This window comes from Oreochromis niloticus, linkage group LG16, assembly GCF_001858045.2.
Source record: "Oreochromis niloticus isolate F11D_XX linkage group LG16, O_niloticus_UMD_NMBU, whole genome shotgun sequence".
Taxonomy (NCBI): Eukaryota; Metazoa; Chordata; class Actinopteri; order Cichliformes; family Cichlidae; genus Oreochromis; species Oreochromis niloticus.
Window position 1 is genome coordinate 33,589,883 of NC_031987.2, and position 21,905 is coordinate 33,611,787.

The 21,905-nt window shown below is 41.6% G+C and overlaps 1 protein-coding gene across 3 annotated transcripts in view; it reads right to left on the minus strand.

Annotated features, from left to right (window-relative positions):
* Nucleotides 1-14,150, minus strand: part of sctr (secretin receptor) — a 40,246-nt gene extending 26,096 nt beyond the window's left edge. Inside the window, exons 1-5 of one of the 3 annotated variants that reach the window (XM_019353445.2) lie at nt 13,627-13,814; nt 13,493-13,533; nt 13,259-13,367; nt 1,339-1,434; nt 762-862 (exon numbers count right to left, since the gene is read on the minus strand). In XM_019353445.2, coding sequence (XP_019208990.1) covers nt 762-862; nt 1,339-1,434; nt 13,259-13,367; nt 13,493-13,533; nt 13,627-13,660 — 381 coding nt within the window. In that variant the 5' untranslated portion in view covers nt 13,661-13,814. Of the gene's footprint in view, nt 1-761; nt 863-1,338; nt 1,435-13,258; nt 13,368-13,492; nt 13,572-13,626; nt 13,815-14,069 lie in introns of those variants that run through there. The other 2 variants (XM_019353446.2, XM_013264690.3) reach the window with 2 other exon arrangements.
* Nucleotides 14,151-21,905: the final 7,755 nt, after the last annotated feature.

A 21,905-nucleotide genomic window follows, 5' to 3' on the forward strand; every position in this document is an offset into this window, starting at 1 on the left:
AAGATGGAAAGTGCAAAAATGTTTCTCCATTCTGTAGAAAAAGCTCTGGTCATATATGTGTTTGTGTCATTTCATAACACAGCAGCTCACCATTCTGATTAATTTTTCGTGTCACAATTTATCTTTCAAACCCAAAAGCAGCACCTATCACCATATAGTTCATTATTAGACCTGATAATAATGAACATCAGGCAAACTTGCCTGATGAATGATCCCAAGGTGCATTGTGTTGATGGCATTATGATCCTGAGCTCTATGTGTAATGACTTGGGTCATCCTCCCTGTCAGTAGATGATAAAGGTATGCTGACATATGAGAGTTTGGTCATATCACACAGCTCTAAGCATTAGGAATTATTTTCTCTGGAACTAAGGGGCCAAGAAACAAAAACCTACACCAAAATCCCCCCAAAGCAAACTTTACACTTGGCACAGTGTAGTCAGACTAGTACCACAGAAAGTTGGCCACCTTTGCTCACCTCAGCATCCGCTCTGTGATTTTACGTTTCTACCACTTAATGACTGAACTGCTGTCATTCCTAGCCACTTTGTTATAATACCTCTGAAAGTAGAACTAAATAGCTACTTAGCAAGGAAATTCTGAATGTCTTTCACAAATGTTTGTAGAAGTCATCTGCATGCTTATGTGCTTGATTTTATACACCTGTGGTCATGGATGTGATTGGAACATCTGAATTCAATTAGTTTGATGGGTGACTGAATACTGCAATACAGCATGAAAGGAAGAAGGAAGAGGCTTACTTCTAGAGGAAGGCTTTCATTAAAGCCATACTCGCATGCTATATCATGTGGAGGGTAGGGATCGGTCCAACCAAGCTCTGTGCAGTTCCTGAAAACTTGCCCTACACAGAAATGGCACACATATATACAATTTATTTTACTGTTAACACATAAAAAAACAATAGCAGAAATGTAGGGTTTTTTTGTAATATATAGGATAAAGGTTAATCTAGTTCACCCCCTGGAGACAATGAGTGCATGAATCAAATTATACCACAATCCTAAAACTGCAATCAAGAGGTTCGTCCCAGCTCACCATGGACATCAAGGTAAGACCATAAGAGTCATCTAACATTTAATCCAATATATTAGTCTGGATCAAAAAGCAATCTGACTGACCACTGTGGCGTATCTGACATCTCCGTGTTGTCGTTGTTGTTCCTTTGTTATCAGGAGTGTTGCTCCAGGATCAATATTGCAACTTAACAATCTTGTTGTAGTAGAAACTACAGCAACACGTGGATATCAGATCATGTGACTAACATAGCCAAGCTACCAGTTTAAAATTATGTTCCAGCTGTATGGCCCTACTACTGACCAGTGGTGTGTAGAAATCCAGGACATGGCTGAGACACAACATCTCCAACTGCAGCATGGGGCCAACAGTTAACATGGTCCCACCATCCCCTGCATTCTGTCAAAAAAAGAGAAAGAAGTCAGTTATGCCACGCCAAAAGCAACTGTTATTATGATTTGGCGCTGTATAAATAAAATTGAATTGAATTGAAACGTTTCAAAGAAAATCAAATTTCACTTCGTTTACAGCTCAGGTGATTGTTGAAGCACAACATGGGTGTGGGAGGAGTTTGGTGTGGCCATGGAAAAAGACTTTTGGTCTGGCTTGAGGAAATTCTGGTGCAGGTGAAGCGCTGCTGACTTCAACTAGTTGGATAGTGGAGGGAATACTTTGATGACCTTCTTAATCCCACTGACACATTTTCTGTAGAAGAACTCAAACATCATTGAGGTCAAGGTCACTGAGGTAGTTTGATGGGTGGAACCCTGGAGTGGATGAGATTTTCCCTGAGTTCCTTAACACTCTGGTTGTGGGGGAACTGTCTTGTTGACACACCTCTGAAATGTTGCATGGCGATCTGGGGTGGTGCCTTTGAAATGGGAGACTTGAGTGATAGTTTCTATATTTAAGAAGGGGGACCGGAGGGTGTGCTCCAAATAGAGGGAGACGGTTCTCCTCAGCCTCCCTGGGAATGTTTGTGCTAGGGTAAAGGAAAAGAAAGTTTGTCCATTAGTCGAACCTCGAATCCAGACAGAACAATTTGGTTTTCATGCTGGACCAGCTCTTTATTAAACTCACACGTTTTCAAGTGTTTATGGGAGTTTGCCCATCCAGTCTATGTAGGTTTTGTAAACTTGGAGGTGGCATTCAACAGCATCCCTTGGGGTATCCTGTAGGTGGTGCTTAAGGACTATGGGGCCTGTTGTGACAAGCTATTCACTCCATGTACAAATGTGACAAGAGCTTGTCTGCAGTGCCAACAATAACAGGGATTCATTTCTGGTGGGGTGCCATTTGTCAGTGAATTTCTAGGTGAAGCTGAGTGACTGAAGGCTTACACGCTGGTGACCTCATCATCTCATGTGTCCTTTTTTGTGGATGATGTGGTACTGTTGGTTTCAGGGGGCATCGAGCTCACACTGCAGCGATTTGCAGCCTATTGTGAGAGAACGGGAATGAGAATTAGCAGATTTGAGTCCATAGCAGTCAGCTAGAAAAGGGTGGAGTAGCCACTTCGTGTAAGAGAAGAGTTTCTTCTCCAGGTGGAGGAGTTTGGGTATCTCACGGTTTTGTTCATGCGTGAGGGTAGAGGGATACTGACAGATGGATTGGATAGTGACCAAAAAACAAGTGGGAGAGATTAATTTTCTCCTAAGTTTTGCTGGGCTTTCCTCTAGAAAACAGAAAGAAGAGTGAATAGTTCAGTGCAGGTCATTTGAGACGGGCTCAGAGTAGAGCCACTGCTCCTACACATCGCAAGGAGACACTTGTGGTAGTTTGGCCATCCAACTAGGTTGCCTCCTGGGAACCTCCTGTGTGAGGCATTCCAAACGTGTCCTACTGGAAGGAGGCCCCAGGGTAATCGTAGGGTACAATGGAGATATTGTATCTCTTTGATGACATGGTACATCTCGATGCTCCAGGGGATACGTTTGATAAGGGGCCTAGGGAGAATGAGGTTTGAGCTTCTCTCCTCAGGCTGCTGCTGCCACCAAGTCACTATAACAGTTGCCTTTGGCGTTGTATAAATAAAATAAAATTGAATTGAATTGCCCCCACAAGCCACCATTGGAGGGATGGACAAAAGTATATGGATGGATGGAGGGATAGATAATAATAATAGTAATGGATAAAAATAGTCAGGAAAATGTGTAATATGTACAGTACAGACACCTGTTAATTAAATTTGTTCCTTATCTGAACATCATCCAGGTTCTTGTGTTAAAGAATGGGCAAAAAAAATAAATCCACTGGTACTTACTGTCTGTTGCTTAACTGAGCACTCATAAGGACCTTTTACTTCAAGCCACATCTATTCATGCAACACTTTTATGCTATGCCTTTAAAACACTTTCTCACAGGTTCTTAAGGCATAAACTATCATGCACATAACAAGAGCTGTCAAAGAGATTGAGATCCCCCACAAAAATGCCATAGCAGGTCATCATACATCCAGACAGAATACTCTTGATGCTGCATCCGGTGGAAGTTGTTGAGTATTCTGAGTGAGTATTATTCAAACCCCAAAAGACTGGGAATCCTGGGAATCTCTGGGAAGCCGGAGAAAAACAGGAAAAAGAGCCGGGATTCTGGTCAGGCTGAGAAACAGACAACATCGCACCCCCCTTCCCAGCATTCTTCTAGTGAACGTCCAGTCTTTGGAAAACAAGCTGGATGAACTAAGGGCCAGGATAACTTTCCAAAGGGAGATTAAGAACTGCAACGTCTTTGCTTTCACAGAGACATGGCTAGACCCTTCCGTCCCTGACGCGGCCATTGTCCCTGAGGAATTCTCCATTCACCGCCGGAACAGAACAAAGGACTCAAGTAAATGTAGGGGAGGTGGCGTGTGGGTAATGACCAACAAACGGTGGTGCACTGATGTACAGACAGTTTTGTCGGGGTGCTCTCCTGATCTTGAACACCTTATGATCAGATGGAGACCCTTTTATCTGCCCAGTGAGTTTACATCGGTATTCTATACCCCTGTTTACATTCCCCCCCACACTGAAACCACACGGGCACTGGATGAACTGTTTTATATTATCGATTGGCAGGAAACGTTACATCCGGAGGCTGATTTTATCATGGCTGGCGACTTCAATAAAGCCAACATGAAGAAAGTTCTGCCGAAGTTTTACCAGCACGTAAACTTTCCAACGCCTGGTGAGAACATCTTGGACCATGTTTACACTCTGTACGCACATGCTTACAAATCCCACCCCCGACGAACCTTCGGCAAATCAGATCACTCCTCGGTTCTGCTGCTGCCAGCCTATGGGCAGAAGCTGAAAGCGACCAGCCCATTGAGGCGTTCAGTTCAATGCTGGATCAACCAATCAGACAGCGCCCTGCGTCACTGCTTCAGCATCACAGACTGGGAAGTCTTCCGGACTGCCACTGACAACAACATCAACAGTTATGTTGAGTATGTAACAGACTTTATTCACAAATGCATCAATCACGTCGTACCGTGGGCTATTGTACGAACCTACCCCAACCAGAAGCCGTCGGTTAACAGAGAGGTCAGCGCAGTGCTCAGAGCGCGGACTGCAGCCTTTAAATCCGGAGACCCAGATGAATACAAAACATCCCTGTATGCACTCAGGAAAGCAATAAAGACGGCCAAGGGACAGTACAAAGAAAAGGTGGAACTCTGCTACAGCAACTCCAACACCAGGAACATGTGGAGCGGTCTGAACACCATCATAGACTACAAGGGAAACAGCGGCAGAGTGAGGGTGGTAACTGCTTCTCTACCTGATGAGCTTAACACCTTCTATGCACGCTTTGATAAACATAATACTCAGGAGCTTTTGCTGGAAGAGGACAGCTGCTCTCCTCAGATATCTCAGGCAGTCGTGTGTAAACACTTCAGGAAAGTAAACACTCGGAAAGCTCCTGGATCAGACAACATTCCATGTCATATTTTCAAAGCATATTTTCAAACGGTGCCGGTGCTTAAACGGTGCTCGAACCAGTGCTTAAAGAATGGAGAACAAAAACTTTGTCCACAAACCTCTTATGTTTTTATTTTTAGCAGTCTCTTTTTTTCTGCAAAATGATAACCAACTTAGCCTTTTCTGTTGATACAACACACCTCCTTTGGTTGGAACCGGTGCTTAAACAATGGAAAACACAAACTTTGTCCTAAAACCTCTCATGTTTAGCTGTTTTTTTTAAAAATGATAACAATGTTAGCCTTTTCTGCAGCTATAGGGCATATATGGTATCACTTTATCAAACAAGAAGACAGCCGCATGTAACTACGATGGTGTTTGCTAGTTCACCTTACATGCATTAATTTAATAACGTGGTTAACCTACTCAACGTAAATTACACACGAACAACATGAAGCTACTCACGCAGAGGAGAACGGCTGCTGCTGCCATCATCATCCTCATCATTTCTGCTACGCTGACAGGGCTAGGGGCCAGGACTCTACTCTTCGGGTTTTTGGGGGATGTTGCTAACTCTGGGTCCGATAACAGGCACCACACCCGCAGTAGATGTGCTCGGTGTAAAGTCTTGCAGCAAGCTATCAAATATGGTGCATTTCTCGGCTTTTAAAAAAACACTATGCGTTGCCAGGTGTTTCATCAGATTCGAGGTGTTACCTCTTTTGCACAGTATCAGCTTAAAGCACTTGTTGCAGGCTACTGAGTTTGCATCTTTTGCTGTGAAGTACAGCCAGACTTTTGACCGCTTCGCCTTTGACATTTTTAATCTGTAGCTCTGCTCTAAAAGAGCGTACGTACCTGGCCCCGCCTACTATCCTTGGAAAGGTAAAATGATTGGCTAGAATCCAAAGTGTATGACATCTCAAGAAAAAAAAAGCACCGAAATAAAGCACCGAAATGTGCGCTGCTTTTCGGTCTGGTTACTACCGTTTATGTCAGAACGATACCAGTACCCATCCCTAGTTGGCAGATGTCTTCACAGAGATTTTTAACCTTTCCCTGCTCCAGTCTGCTGTCCCAAAATATTTTAAGAGGACCACCATCATACCTGTACCTAAGAAAACTAATGTGAGCTGCCTAAATGACTATCGCCCAGTAGCACTCACCTCCATTGCCATGAAGTGCTTAGAGTGCATAGTCAAAGCTCACATCACATCCTTACTCCCTGCTTCACTTGATCCGCTCCAGTTTGCCTACAGGTCCAACGGATCTACAGACAACACAATAGCAGTTGCACTTCACACTGCCCTCTCTCACCTGGACCAGAAAAACACATATGTACGGATGCTGTTCATAGACTATAGCTCCGCCTTCGACACCATCATACCATCCAGACTCGTCATGAAACTCAGTGACCTGAACATCAGCTCCTCCCTGTGCAGCTGGACTTCCTGACAGACAGACCTCAGGTGGTTCGGATCGGCAGCATCACCTCATCCACACTCACACTCAGCACAGGTGCCCCCCAGGGATGTGTGCTCAGCCCCCTGCTGTACACCCTGTTCACCCACGACTGTACAGCAAGACACAGCTCCAACACCATCATCAAACTTGCAGATGACACCACCATCATCGGCTGCATTTCTGATGGAGATGAGATGGCATACAGGGCAGAGGTGAGAGCCCTGATATCATGGTGCCCCAACAACAACCTGCTGCTTAACGTCAGCAAAACCAAGGAGCTCATCGTGGATTACAGGAGACTGCAGAGAGCTCGCCACACCCCCATCCACATCGAAGGAGCAGAGGTGGAGAGAGTCAGCTCCTTCAGATTCCTGGGCATCCACATCAGCGAGGATCTGAGTTCGTCACATACTTACAAACTTCTGCAGATGCACCACTGAAAGTATTCTGACTGGCTGCATCACCACCTGGTACGGCAGCTGTAACACTCCGGACCACAAAGCTCTGCAGAGGGTGGTGAAATCAGCACAGTGCATCACCAGGACTGAACTGCCAGCCATGCAGGATCTCTACAGACAGCGCTGCATGAGAAAGACGCAGCGGATCCTCTCTGATCCCAGCAACCCCAGCCACAGACTTTTCACACTCCTGCCATCCAGCAGGCGGTTCAGGAGCATCTGGACCCGCACTACCAGACACAGAGTCAGTTTTTACCCACAAGCCATCAGGCTTTTGAACTGCTGACATTCTATACAAACCATTACACACTCACTACAATTACAGGACTCTGCACACTGTCACTTCAGCTAATGCCACTTAAATGCTCATTGCACAAGTTTTGCATAACCTGTAAATACTCTTGCACAAAATGTAAATACGAACTTGTCTTAAATTCTCTAAATATTTTATACTTTTTTCTCTTTTTTTCTCTTTATCATTATTATTACTGCAATTTTCTGTTATTTTCTTCTTAACTGCACACTTCTATATGCTCATGTAAATCTGAGGAGCACGAGCCAAAGAATGTCATTACTGTTTATCTGTGCATGACAATAAAACTTGAAACTTGAAACAAAATTGGTCCATCCCAAGAATCAGATCCCCCGGCACAAACAGAGTAATATAGTGTACACTGTTAAGTACCAGGAGGATTGCCAAGATTTATACATCAAGAACTCTACTCCTTCTCTTGCAGCATATGTTTCAGAAAGTAGACATTTTTGCCTAATTAAAATCTATCTAAGACTTTCTCTTACCTCTAGCCAGACACTCAGAATAAATTAGGACAATTATTACTAATAACAAATAATGAGTGTCCTGTTTATAAGGGTCAGTGATGCTCAACAACATACTTTTTCCACACTTTACCAAATTATACCATATAAAATTCAAAGCTGCTGTTCAGTCAAACCATTTAATAACTAAATATTAATTATTATTTTTATTAATAATAAATTGGTGTCATTCCCCATGAAATTACTAATATAAATGTAAAATATAAATATATGCATCACTTTGCAGAACAATGGACATTGCAAAATCAGAACTGCTTTATTATTAAGTATGTCACTTTTCTATAATTCAGCTAATTGTTTTGTCAAACACTATTACTAGCACTACATTTGGTATATGTCAGTTATTATGCAACACCAGATTTAATTTAAAAATTCAGGGTGATACAGAGGTGGCTCATTAAATATCTTGTTTGACCTCAGTGATATACCATGTAGGTTTGGTAGGTTTTTTCCTCCAAATAATAAACACCTAGAAACGGCATTTTGTGTTTACTTCTTGTTTTTAATAGTTAGATTAGTTTGATGACATGAAACATTTAAGTGTAACAAACATACAAAAAATAGGAAATCAGGAAGGGGGAAAACGCTCTATATGTTTTCTGTAACATAGCTGCAGTAAATGAGAAGAAGTACCGTAGATTTCTTCTCTATATATTCATATCCACCAGAAAAGCCAATAGGGAACTTTGACATTATAGCTGCAAATGCTGTTGAATTATGCATTGATTTATATAAGTAAAAAGAAAAAACAACAACAATGTATTTGCTCCTGTCACAACACTCACAGAGAGCTCCACTTTCCTCACACTCTGTGTCCGACTTTTCCAACTCGGATTCCATCCACATTTCATCTTGGCCCTCCCCAGCACCTCTTTGCTGATCCTCAGAAACGTTGGTATCTTTTCCTTGCCTTCAATTCTGAAGAAGCTGTACAGCTTTAATGATGCAGGTTAAGCAGGGCATGGTGAGCCTGGCCTCCAGGTGGGTGGTAACAACAAGCCAACACACCTGTTAATTCCCTTTTGCTTCAGCCATCAACACAAAGGGTTGGCTTCCTTCTTTTATTAGTTCTTTCTGGTTTTTTGCTTTTCTGTATCTCTCTTAGCCCCTATGAGACTATTGACTGTTGTAGCACTGGGTGTTCTGAATTTTGGGTCAAGTGAAGTGCTAACATAGTTGTGTAGATATCCCCGTCTCAATAAACATATTCACCAATGATTCCTCTCACTTGGGATGTGACTAACCAGTATCCATCGGATCGCTGTTGAAAGTACTACAAAATGGTTTTTGTGGGGTTGTCTTGGGATGTATCATGCTTCCTTGCCTGGGGTTAGCTTCTGTTTCTGGGGATGAGGGTAGGGCATGCTCCCTTATCTTCTCAAGGTAAGCCAGCTTAGGCTTTTTGTGCAAGCTTTTAAGGTGGACTTTAAGGTTCATGGAATTTTTTCCCTTTAGAAATGTCCCACATATTTGATCTTGTTCCACTATATGACACTTTATCTGAAAAATAGTAAATGGACTGGTTCTTATATAGCGCTTTTCTACTCTGAGCACTCAAAGCACTTATACACAACGTTCATTTACCCAATCACACCCAGTTGCACAAGCACTTTTTCCACGCTGTTACTAAGTGCTTCCCATCTAACATTCACACATGCATTCATACTCCAATGGATGCATCGGAGAGCAACATGGGGTTAGTATCTTGTCCAAGGATATCTGGCATGAGGACTGGAGTAGACTGGGATCGAACCACCACATTCAATGTGGACAGATCGGCAACACAGACGACGTGACTGACGTACTTTCCATCTGCTGGCATAAAGTAGCACAGCAAGAAAACAAAATAAAAACTGGACTTCATATTTACCCTACATTAATATATGATCTCCCCGTCCCCACCCGCCCCCGCAAAAAAAAAAGACTAACAAACAAACAAAAAAACCCACTCATTTTCTCTATAAATTCAGTTGAATTTAGTTAGTTTTGTGAATGCTCAATATAGTTTCAGTAAAAAAAAATTTCTGTAAAGCCTAATTTTTCAGTTATTCAGATGTTTTTTACTTCTGGTTTTAAGTATTTTGTTAGTTTTCGAACGATAATAACCTTGCATCCAGAAGGCCTGCAGTTTTTATGATGCTTTGACTAAGTTGTCTACGTTGTCTACCCATCACAGTCACAAACATCTTTATGTTTTTCATAAAGATGTTTGCTATGGTAAACAGGTAAATGGTAAAACAGACTATTACTCATTGCCTTGTTTACACATTCATGCATATGCTAAAAACTCTGAACATATCAAAGGCAACTCAGGATTCAGTAGCTAGTCCAAGGATACTTCAATATGCATATCGGAGAAGCCGAAAATAACTTTCAGCCATGTTTACAGTATTATTCTTTGAATAGGCCAGGGATGCCAATTTGTTTCGATATCTCACAGCAGAGCTGGACTACTGTTAAAAACATTTAACATGAAGGATGGGTCTGTTATTCATTACTAGAGATTACATGATGCCCTTTGGCCCTATGGAACTCTAAAAATGTGTGATGTCCTTGTGTATGCTATGAATCCACCTATCAACAGAACAGCTAATGTAATTTCTCTTCAGTACTCTCGTTTCCAGAACCAACCTGGGAGTGGAAACCATGGCAACACAAGATTTTTTTGTACTGCAAATGCTGTTAGCTGACAGATCATGCTATTACCTGCTCCAGTAATGGGAAAAAAGTATGCTGGGTTTCTTCTCAAGTTACCACATTCAGTTAAAATCATTGCAGTTCACCATACAGCATTGCAATACCATCTAATCTGTCAATCTTCTTTCATCTCCAAACTTGCTGGTGGAAGCTTGGTTTTAAATAGATAGGGAAAGCCTTGATTTAAAGATCTAAACACAGAGGTTTCCTTCACTGAAGTCTTTGCACGGAGTAAAGGAGCCTTTAACTGACATTATTTAACTATAAACCAAGTTTACCCGTAGAAAAGATTTGGAGGGGGATGTTATGGCAACAGCACTGCCAAGGGTGGAGAGGGAGCAATACTGGAAAAGCATATGGAAGGATGCAACACATGAAAAAAATGTATAATGTCTAGTGGATCTAAGCGCCCTCCATAGCAAACTCCCTGAGCAGGACCCAGTGACCATCACAGTGGCAGACATCTGAGAAAGAGTCTCAACCATGATGAAGAGTTGTACAGCACCAGACCATGACATGAGTCATATATACTGGATAAAGAAGTTAAGTGCACTGTATGAACATCTGGCAGCACAAACGAACCAGCTGCTAATAAAAGAGATGTAACCAGAAGTTTTCATTTATTTATTAAACCACTGAACTTCACTGTCACAAGAATATGCATGTATTAATTTGGCGATTTGGAAAATATATAAATGTTTTTATATGTGATTCTAGTCGCCTGCTAAGTCTGTTTTACACTACTGGATTTGTAGCTAATAGAACACAGAATACACATCACAAATATCAATTCAATAAAAAAAATTAATTTACGTTTGATCTACTGACAAACTAAAGCCATTGACTCATTGACTCAAGACTATTTAATGTTTAAATGTATCCACCCTAAAGTTTCAGAGCTCTAATGTACAGCCTTAAATATACAACAGCACCAATAGCGTACTCAGTGAAAAATAATTAACTTGAATTAAAAGGTTTATTTTACAGATCTGTGTAAAAAACCAAAAGATCAACAATTTTCTGCAGCATTAATCTCCTATTATATTTGCAACAGTGTTGCAAAGAAAACAGAGCTTTATTCTGTGCCTTCAGGACACTGGCTATAGTTGTAGACCTGATCTGGGCTGACCATAATTATTACCCTAAATTTTAGTTTGCAATAACAAATGATGCATAAAAATATTGTAAAATTTATACTCAAAATATTGTGTCAAAATATTAGTCTGTAGTCGCTATGTTTTCCATATATTTTATTTATTTATTCATTTATTGCTTCATTTTAATCTAAATCTGTGATCTCCCAGTGTAACCAATACCAGTATGGCACCTCTCTTTACCCCAAGATGCTTGATTAAAATAGGTAGGGATAATAGGTTGCCAAACAACCGTTCAGAGTGCCCAGCCCTCACTGAATGGGTGCTCTCTCTCAATTATCATGTCATGGTCCCTGTGCCTGCCCGGACGGCCCAGTGAGGCCACGTGTTTTTGTTTTTGTTTCACTTTCTCTCTCTCTCTCTCTCACTCTCTCTCTCTCACATCACTGCCTGGGCGGAGCTCACCGCGGGCTTTGGTGCACACACCTGCAACTAATCACTTACCTGTGGCTCATCACCCTTTTTCTGGCCACTTCTTAAGGACGTGGCTCTGAGCTTCTCATCGCTGGACTATTGAGTAAAACACGTCAGTGTAAATCCCGGCTTCGTGACTTTCTGAGTTTCTTCCTGCTTTTGTGGTTGTGATCATCTCATCTCTTTGTTTATAGATTCCCTGGACCTGTCCTGTAACCCCTGTATCTTGGAAATCTAAGCGTGAGTGTTTGGCAGTTTGGCATGTATGGGCAGTGAGAAGTGGAATTTCCCTGAGCGGAACGAGTGAGCAGGAAGTGGAGAGTGTGGAACAGTGATCGAAGTGCAAGTGAGAAGAACCTGTTTTCTCTGGACTGTCCCATGGATCCCTGGGCCCACCCAGCCCCACTTGTATATATTGCACCTGGTGACTGTAAATAAAGAACTTTTTAATTATAAACAGTTCAGTTTATTCACAGTCTGCGCTTGAGCTCGATCTGCCTGCCCTGACACGAACACGGGATTCATTGGTATTCCAGCAGTTAAGTTGGAGGAGATGGCTGTGGAGGTCTGGGTGTTCTTGCTTAGGCTGCTCCGCGGCCCAAAGTGAAGTTACTCTCCCCTGATACTCACTGGTTTGGCAGTTTTAATTAATTAAAAAATACACTGCTTATATACACAGTTATAGAAGAGTTTTAGTTCATCAATGTAACTTTCCACTGCCTCGAATGTAAATGATGAGCATCTCCAATTCTACTTTCTTTTTTTTTTTTCTTTTTTTTTTTTTTTATTATTTTTATTTACCAATTCTACTTTCTAAGTTGACTGTACTTAGTGAAGCAGTGTGGGGGAAAAGACTTCAGTTCAGCTCTAAAACCTCTACAATGACAACAAGAAAATCTTAAACCATTCTGTCAAACTAGCTGTGAAACTGAAGTTTGGATTCTACTGGAGTGAACAGCCTCAGTTTCACTTTCGCTATTTGTACTTTTTGGTTTTGCTCCTTTTTCTGGTTTATTATGAGCAAAGTCAAATGTGAAGCCATGTAATTCCCAGTAAGAAATCTTCTAAATAAATTCAGTAAATTTACAGGCAGCAAAATATATGAAAGAACAAACATTTGTTCCTGCAAAGATACTAAAATAGTTTGCATAAACAGAAGAAAAAATACTGTCTTGAGACTGCCTACCCTTAAGAAGGCACAATAGCCTGCCTTTCTTTTACAAAATACAAATGTATTCAGTAATAACAAAAAGTACATGTTTTTTTCAAGCTGAGTGAAAAAAAATGTGCTACTCGCCTTGTTGTTGTCCTTGGCTGATGGAAGTCTTGTTGAGCAGCTCCAAACAGGACACTTCATCTTGGAGCAAAATGTAGTTTGGGTCGCATTCAGGACGAACAGCTTCAACCTGTAAACACACTGAAAGAGCTATAACGCTGGATATGCCCTAAGGCAGAGACGAAAACTGCTATTTTGCGTTTAAAAATCCAACTAAAAGGTGTGTGTGGGGGCGGGGGTTAAATATCTGCTCACATGGGGACAGCGCTGCAGAAGAAGTGCAATAACTGCTATTTCTGTCGAGAGCCACATCGAGAGAGCACTGATGAGCCACCTGACAACAGAAATAAAAATAATAATAAAAAAACTTTTAAAAAGGAGGAATTAACCGGTTTTACGCGGCGTTTCTAAAAGGAAAGACATCTATGTCTCATTTAAAGGAAGGATACAAATCGGACGTCCTCTTCGCAAATACAGCACCAAGTGTTTCAGTCACTTTCACAAAGCGTCTGACTGCGTCTGTGTTGATGCGGGTGGTTCACATGATGCACTTCACGGCTCACTCTCCGCGCCTGCCTTTTTCTCCCCTCCTCCCTCGGGAAGGACGATCACACATTAACGTTCCGGTGTGGAAATACTATTGAAATTAAAAACAGCCACGCGCCTCTCCTGTGGGCGAAGGCGATCTAGATCCTGGCCTAGTTTAGTGATTAAAGTTGCAATATTTTCGTGACAACATTAACATGGTATTTCCCAATATTTCTTATTTCAATATGTAATATGCAGCTCTGTATTTCTCAGAATGTCAATCTGAGGCATTCTTCACTCTTACTGGTAATCTTTTAACTCCCTGAAGGTTTATCTTCATGTCGCCAGCGGTTATTTAGCCTGTGATCGCTTGAAGACTTCAGAATGCTTTTAAAAGAAAAAATAATGTTTCCACGGGATAATTGCAGTCTATATTTACAGCATACAACTTCACAATGGTTGCATGTAAATATCAAGTCAGTCTGATTTTACCTTCCAAAATAAAAGCCGTTTGAAATTGCCCATATATAACCTACTCTTTTAGTGACTTAGGAATGCTGTTAAAAGGAAGATTCCTGTTTCCACAGGCTAATTGCAGCGCATATCAACACCACACAACCTCACAGTGGTATCCTGTTAATATCAAGTCCGTCTGATTTTGCATTTCAGAGTAAAAGCCCTTTGACTTTGTCTATATGAGTTACTTTTTCTATTACTTCCAAATGGCATTAAAAGGAAAATTCCTGCTTCCAACCACAAATTCCAGTTCATGTCAACACATATCATAACATATAATCTAACTGTGGAGTCTAACATGCAGCAATTTGCAAGACAATGCCTTATATACAATAAAAAGAATAAGAATAGATTTTATGATCCCAGAGGGAAATTCATAGCTTATCTGCCATTTGTAATGAGAACTGAAGAACCTGCAGATAATTTTCTGAATCTCTCTTTTTTACAACAACGAGAACAAAGAGATGACGAGTCTTCCAGTACTGATGGGTTTTTTTGTTCCATAAAGTGGGTGATCAGAGTTGTTCAGGATGGTTTTAAGGTCTTTAGTGTGCATCTTTCTACCACATCCTTGTCAGAAACAAGGATGCTCCCCACCAGACTTCAGCACAGAGCAGCTGATCCGATAGAACATCTTCAGTGTTTCAGTGCAGAAAGAGTTTAGCTAGACTCACACATTGCATTGGGACAGCCTGGTTGCATCATATTCAAAACTTCATTAAAGATCATCCTTGATAGTTGATGTGAAATTCTGAACACGTTCCTGCTCTGGTCCACCTACTCTACGTCTAAGTTTCATCTCTATTGGCTGCAAAAGGACAATTATGCTGAAATTGAATACGGGCAATACAATACAATCAAATCGCATTCAAAAATTTATTAAATATCATTCTTGATAGTTGACATCAAAACTTTCACCACCTGTTGCCTCTCCTCTCATTATCCAGTGTATATTTATTTTCTCTGTCTTCCGCTGTCCTTTATCACATCCTGCAGAACCAGAAACATGGATAACAACCCTCAGAAGTGCTGGGAAATATTATACTCAAAAGATGAAACACTGCAGAACTACTGCTCTTTAAAACAGACTGTTAGGGCTGTTTTCCAAGCCACTAAATTTAGCCCAGTTAGTTACCAAGTGCACCGAGCTACAGGGGAGATGCTGGGCCTGCAAGGCTACTAACATTTTGGTTTGTATCAGAGGAAGCAGCCCTAGAGGGCTTTTCAGGCAGTTACAATTGGCCAAGTCCCGTCACACATTGGCTTCATGTAAGCTCTGCACTTTTTGCTGGATAAGACCGATAGGATCAGAGATTTGGAGTCTATAAACAGGCAGCCGACCCATACTTCCTGTACTGGGGTGCTCAACACCACTTTCCTGCTGTCTGGACTTCACGGTCCAATAAAGGCAAAAAAGAGAAATATTGCAGTGGTTGGAGCTGAAACTTTGCAGACATGTAGTGTGAGTTGCAGAGAAGACAAATTTGTGGAGAACTTCATGTCAACAATCAAATTAAATAATAATAATTAAATTTATTAAATGAAATGTAATTAATAATTAAAATAACGTTGTTGAATTTGAGTTGAAATGTCCTTTCATTTCACTGGAATCTCGCAGCATTTTGTGATGAAAGTTGGCACACATGTAGAGGAGTATCCAGCTCACAATTTCATGTTAAAAATCATGTTTTTTAATGAATTTTTTATGTGACGTTATAATGAACTGATGATGTTGAATTTGACCAGAAAAATCTTATTTTCTCCAGAACTCTGTGGTGGATTGAGATGAAATTGCACACTTATACAGGGAGTGCAGAATTATTAGGCAAGTTGTATTTTTGAGGAATAATTTTATTATTGAACAACAACCATGTTCTCAATGAACCCAAAAAACTCATTAATATCAAAGCTGAATGTTTTTGGAAGTAGTTTTGTTTGTTTTTAGTTTTAGCTATTTTAGGGGGATATCTGTGTGTGCAGGTGACTATTACTGTGCATAATTATTAGGCAACTTAACAAAAAACAAATATATACCCATTTCAATTATTTATTTTTACCAGTGAAACCAACATAACATCTCCACATTCACAAATATACATTTCTGACATTCAAAAACAAAACAAAAACAAATCAGCGACCAATATAGCCACCTTTCTTTGCAAGGACACTCAAAAGCCTGCCATCCATGGATCCTGTCAGTGTTTTGATCTGTTCACCATCAACATTGCGTGCAGCAGCAACCACAGCCTCCCAGACACTGTTCAGAGAGGTGTACTGTTTTCCCTCCTTGTAAATCTCACATTTGATGATGGACCACAGGTTCTCAATGGGGTTCAGATCAGGTGAACAAGGAGGCCATGTCATTAGTTTTTCTTCTTTTATACCCTTTCTTGCCAGCCACGCTGTGGAGTACTTGGACGCGTGTGATGGAGCATTGTCCTGCATGAAAATCATGTTTTTCTTGAAGGATGCAGACTTCTTCCTGTACCACTGCTTGAAGAAGGTGTCTTCCAGAAACTGGCAGTAGGACTGGGAGTTGAGCTTGACTCCATCCTCAACCCGAAAAGGCCCCACAAGCTCATCTTTGATGATACCAGCCCAAACCAGTACTCCACCTCCACCTTGCTGGCGTCTGAGTGGGACTGGAGCTCTCTGCCCTTTACCAATCCAGCCACGGGCCCATCCATCTGGCCCATCAAGACTCACTCTCATTTCATCAGTCCATAAAACCTTAGAAAAATCAGTCTTGAGATATTTCTTGGCCCAGTCTTGACGTTTCAGCTTGTGTGTCTTGTTCAGTGGTGGTCGTCGTTCAGCCTTTCTTACCTTGGCCATGTCTCTGAGTATTGCACACCTTGTGCTTTTGGGCACTCCAGTGATGTTGCAGCTCTGAAATATGGCCAAACTGGTGGCAAGTGGCATCTTGGCAGCTGCACGCTTGACTTTTCTCAGTTCATGGGCAGTTATTTTGCGCCTTGGTTTTTCCACACGCTTCTTGCGACCCTGTTGACTATTTTGAATGAAACACTTGATTGTTCGATGATCACGCTTCAGAAGCTTTGCAATTTTAAGACTGCTGCATCCCTCTGCAAGATATCTCACTATTTTTGACTTTTCTGAGCCTGTCAAGTCCTTCTTTTGACCCATTTTGCCAAAGGAAAGGAAGTTGCCTAATAATTATGCACACCTGATATAGGGTGTTGATGTCATTAGACCACACCCCTTCTCATTACAGAGATGCACATCACCTAATATGCTTAATTGGTAGTAGGCTTTCGAGCCTATACAGCTTGGAGTAAGACAACATGCATGAAGAGGATGATGTGGACAAAATACTCATTTGCCTAATAATTCTGCACTCCCTGTAGTGTGGGTGTCAAAGAAGAGAAATCTGTTGAGAGATTCATGTTAGCTATCACAGATGATTTTTAATACATTTTTGAATATGAGCAGACTTGTGCTTTAATTTCTTAGGAGTATGAAAGCAGTTTCAGATGAAACTTGGCCCGGAGGTACAGTAGGTGGAGCAGAATCAGAACTCTGGAGTGATCCAGTGACTGCTGCGAAAGGGCAGCTGAGAGTCAGGGAAAGACCAGATGACAGCCTGGAAAGACTGCTGACAGGAGGGAATAGACCCTAACGGGGCTGGTGTGGGTTAGCGCCTCATACCAGCAGTACCCAGCGCTTTTAGCGTACCTGGGTACACCCATTATTGCTACAGAAATAAAGCAATGCATTATCAGGGACTGTAACATCTAGTCCTTTTTACTAAATTAATTTGAGCATAGTCCTCTAACTGTCTTTTAATTTTTGTTGGATATTGCAGCCAACAGAGATGAAACAGAGAGTAGGTGGACCAGAGGAGGAGTGTGTTCAAAGTTTCACATCAACTATCAAGGAGGATCTTTAATTAATTTTTGAATATGATGCAACCAGGCTGTCCCAATGCAATGTGTGAGTCTATATTTTTGATCTGGAATGAAGGAGAACAGGCGCAGGTGTAGAAGCGCAAGAAAATTTATGCTGCAGATTAAAGGCAGCTGGCTCACAAATAACGGCTCATTTGACCACGGTCTAGGGTCCCCTGTTTTTAGTCAGTTTGTTTCTCTGTGTGGTGGGGTGTGGTCTGTAGCTGCAGGGGAGGCAGACACACCTCAGCGGCATCAGCTCATCACGCCTCCACTGCATAAAGGTGTGTACTGGTTCCTGTTGTGGTTTTTGTTGTTGTGTGCAGGACGCTGCTGAAAAGCTGGTGTGTGTGTGTGTGTGTGTATGTGTCTGTGTGTGTATGTGTCTGTGTGTGTATGTGTCTGTGTGTGTATGTGTGTGTGTTAAAGCTGACTAACAACTCATCCAGCTGTGATCAGCTACCTCACTTGTCAGAAATGGATGTTTCCTTACATTTTCTTGTATTTATCCTCCATCCTACTTGGGAGGTACTAAGAAGCAAGGAAAAGATGCAAATGATAGAAAGGTGTAGGCAGTTTCATGGAACTAGGATGTATCCACAGATAACTGTGATAAAGCACCTAATGTGTAATTTGCCAGTTCACTGACAGATTTCTTTTATTAACATTCTGAAAATTCATGATTTAACTGGACTCTCAACAGCTGAGAGGAAACAGTGCAAAATTTGAAAGTGATTTCCCTAAAAACGCAGTTTCTACCCTTTTAGTTTGTCTTAATTTATCTTAAATTAATTATTACAACTGTATTAAGTCACTTTCTTTTCTATTTTAGGAACATCAAAGAAGAGGACTTGGGGTACATTGTGGTCCTTCTCAAGATGGCGCCTGTGTGTTTGGCACACCGTCTATCGCTCTCCTTTATTTGTTTTGTTTTATTGTTTTTAGCTAACTTTGCGCTTTATGTCTGTCCTATATTGTCTTATTATTGCCAGGCCTTATTGAAATAAGTGTTTCCTATCTGGAACCGTACCACCGTACTGGCGTTCCCTACCACTGTCACCGGATTTGCAGAAGCGACGCAGGAGATGGGTTAACCGCGACGGTCGTCTTGTCAAGCTGAAATCCTGGATTTCTTATTTTCCCTATGAGCCCTGCTTCATTCACCGTTCTTGTCCGCGACTTTTGGTGCCTTTGCGTGCCTTGGACCCGGTGGACTCCTGGTTGGTTCCTGTTGTTGGGTCTCCCAAAAGTAGTCCTGCAAAACTCCCTCCTTTACGACATTTGCGCTAGCGTGGAGTTGACCAAACAAACCTTCAACCAGTGGATCTGGTTGCTAATGCCTCGGAAGTTTTGGACCCAGCTCCTCTCAGGCTGGGTCTAATAAATGCCAGGTCGGTGGCAAACAAGACTTTCATGTTGAAGGAATTTTTTCTTTCCCATGTTCTGCATTTGCTTTTCCTGACTGAAACCTGGATTCCTCCCAGTGAGTTAAGTGGCTTCATTCAACTAGTACCGGCTGGCTGTACCTTTTTTAATGTTCCAAGAGCTTCTGGTCGCAGAGGAGGGCTTGCTGCTGTTTTTAAGGCTCATTTGGACCTGAAGCAGCTGTTCCCACTGTCTCACTACACCAGTTTTGAACTCTGTTTGTGTGAACTGGCCCACTTGCCTTCGCTGTTGTGTGCATTTATTTATCGGCCCCCAAAATATACTTAGTGAACTCTTTTAATTTTGTCTGTTAATGGTGCCATTCAAGAACGTGGTCACACATCGGACTTGGATTTATAATATGGTGTATCTGTTTGCAATGTACATGTCGAAGATGTAGTATTCTTTGTCCACATGCCTATCTTATTTGACATTGCTCATTCTAACGCTTTGGCAAATCGGGCTGTATCTGTTCGATGTTATCGTGCCCTTGGCTCTGATACTGCCGAACGGTTTTCCATATTATTTCACAAATTTATGTCTTATCCCCCTGAGTTATCCACCGCAGAGGACCCACTTTTGTATTTTGACTTTGCTTGTAAACCTGTGCTTGATGTTGCTGCCCCTTTGAGGCTAAGAAAACGTAATCCCAAGACTAGTCCATGGTTAACTGATCGTACCTGAGCAATTAGAAGACAATGTAGGAGATGTGAAAGACGGTGGAAAAAAGATAGGTTGCATGTCTCCCTAGAAGCTCATCAGAGGGCAGTTACGGACGATAAACATCTACTTTTCTCAACTTATTTTGGCCAACTCACCTGACGCTCGTGTTTTATACAATACTATAAATTCTGTACTTAACATGAAGGGTTACGACCTTTTGCCATCCTCTGAGGCTATGTGCAATAAGTTTGTTACCTTTTTTCTGGACAAGATTGCTAGCCTGGTGCCTCCGACTCTATCTATTGTTGATCCGGTCATGCATGTTCCTTGCTCAAGTCTGTTCTCTGCCTTTGCAGTGGCCTGTCTAATCTCTAAAGGGAGCTTGTTCCACAGTTCTGGAGCTGCTACAGCAAAAGCACGATCTCCTCTAAGTTTACGCTCAGTCCTGGGTACATTCAGGAGCAGCTGATCAGCTGACCTGAGAGAGCGGGTGGGTGTATAAGGCTGTAGCAGCTCAGAGAGATAAGATGGGGCTAGGCCATGGAGAGCTTTAAAAGCAAATAAAAGAATTTTAAAATGAATCCTAAAAGAAATGGGCAGCCAGTGAAGTGAAGCTAAAACAGGGGAAATGTGCTCAAACTTTCGTGTGCGAGTTAAAAGACAAGCTGCGGCATTTTGCACCCTCTGTAGATGGGTAATATATGATGCACTGACCCTAATATAAAGTGCATTACAGTAATCCAGCCGAGTGCTAACAAAGGCGTGGATCACTGTCTCAAAGTGCTGCCGTGAAAGAATTGGCTTTATTTTTGCCAGCTGCCTGAGCTGAAAGAAGCTTGATTTTACCACTGCCTTAATTTGATTATTAAACTTCAGATCACAGTGCACTTTGACCCCCAGGTTTGTGACAGCTGGTTTAACATACTGGGGCTACCAAAAACCATCACCTCGGTCTTTTTTTCATTGAATTTTAAAAAGTTAACAGACATCCAAGCCTTAATGTCATCGAGACACTGAAGTAATGGCTGTGTAAGGTAATTGCCTTTTTTCTTTAGAGGGACATAGATCTGACAGTCATCAGCATAAAAGTGGAAAGCAATGCCGTGCTTTCTCAGTACAGAACCAAGAGGAAGCAGATATAAAGAGAAGAGGAGGGGGCCTAGAACTGAGCCCTGTGGGACACCACACAAGAGAGGAGCGGAGGACGACACATGGTCACAGAGACTGACACAGAAAGTATAGAAATATTAAACCTAAGTAGCTGCCGCTGTTGTAAACTGGAATTGGCTGGGCCGCGCTATGAATTCTGGGATAGGTGACGAGCCAGGCCAGATGACGAGCCAATTCGAAGGCTTAGTTTTAATATTACTCTTTCTGGGTCACAAAATAAAATTTTAAGATATTTTCAGGTGAGAATGTAGCTGTGTAAACTTCAAATATCTGCTCAGTTTATCAAGACATCACATATTTGCAAAAGTGCTCTGACATTTTCTGAGATATCTGTTACCCACCAGTTTGAACTTTTGCGAGATCTCTGATGAAAATCAACTGACAAACTGAACTGATTTAAAATTATTTTATTTGCATATGTTCAATCATACAAAGTAAAAGAGTTCATAAATAGTGTT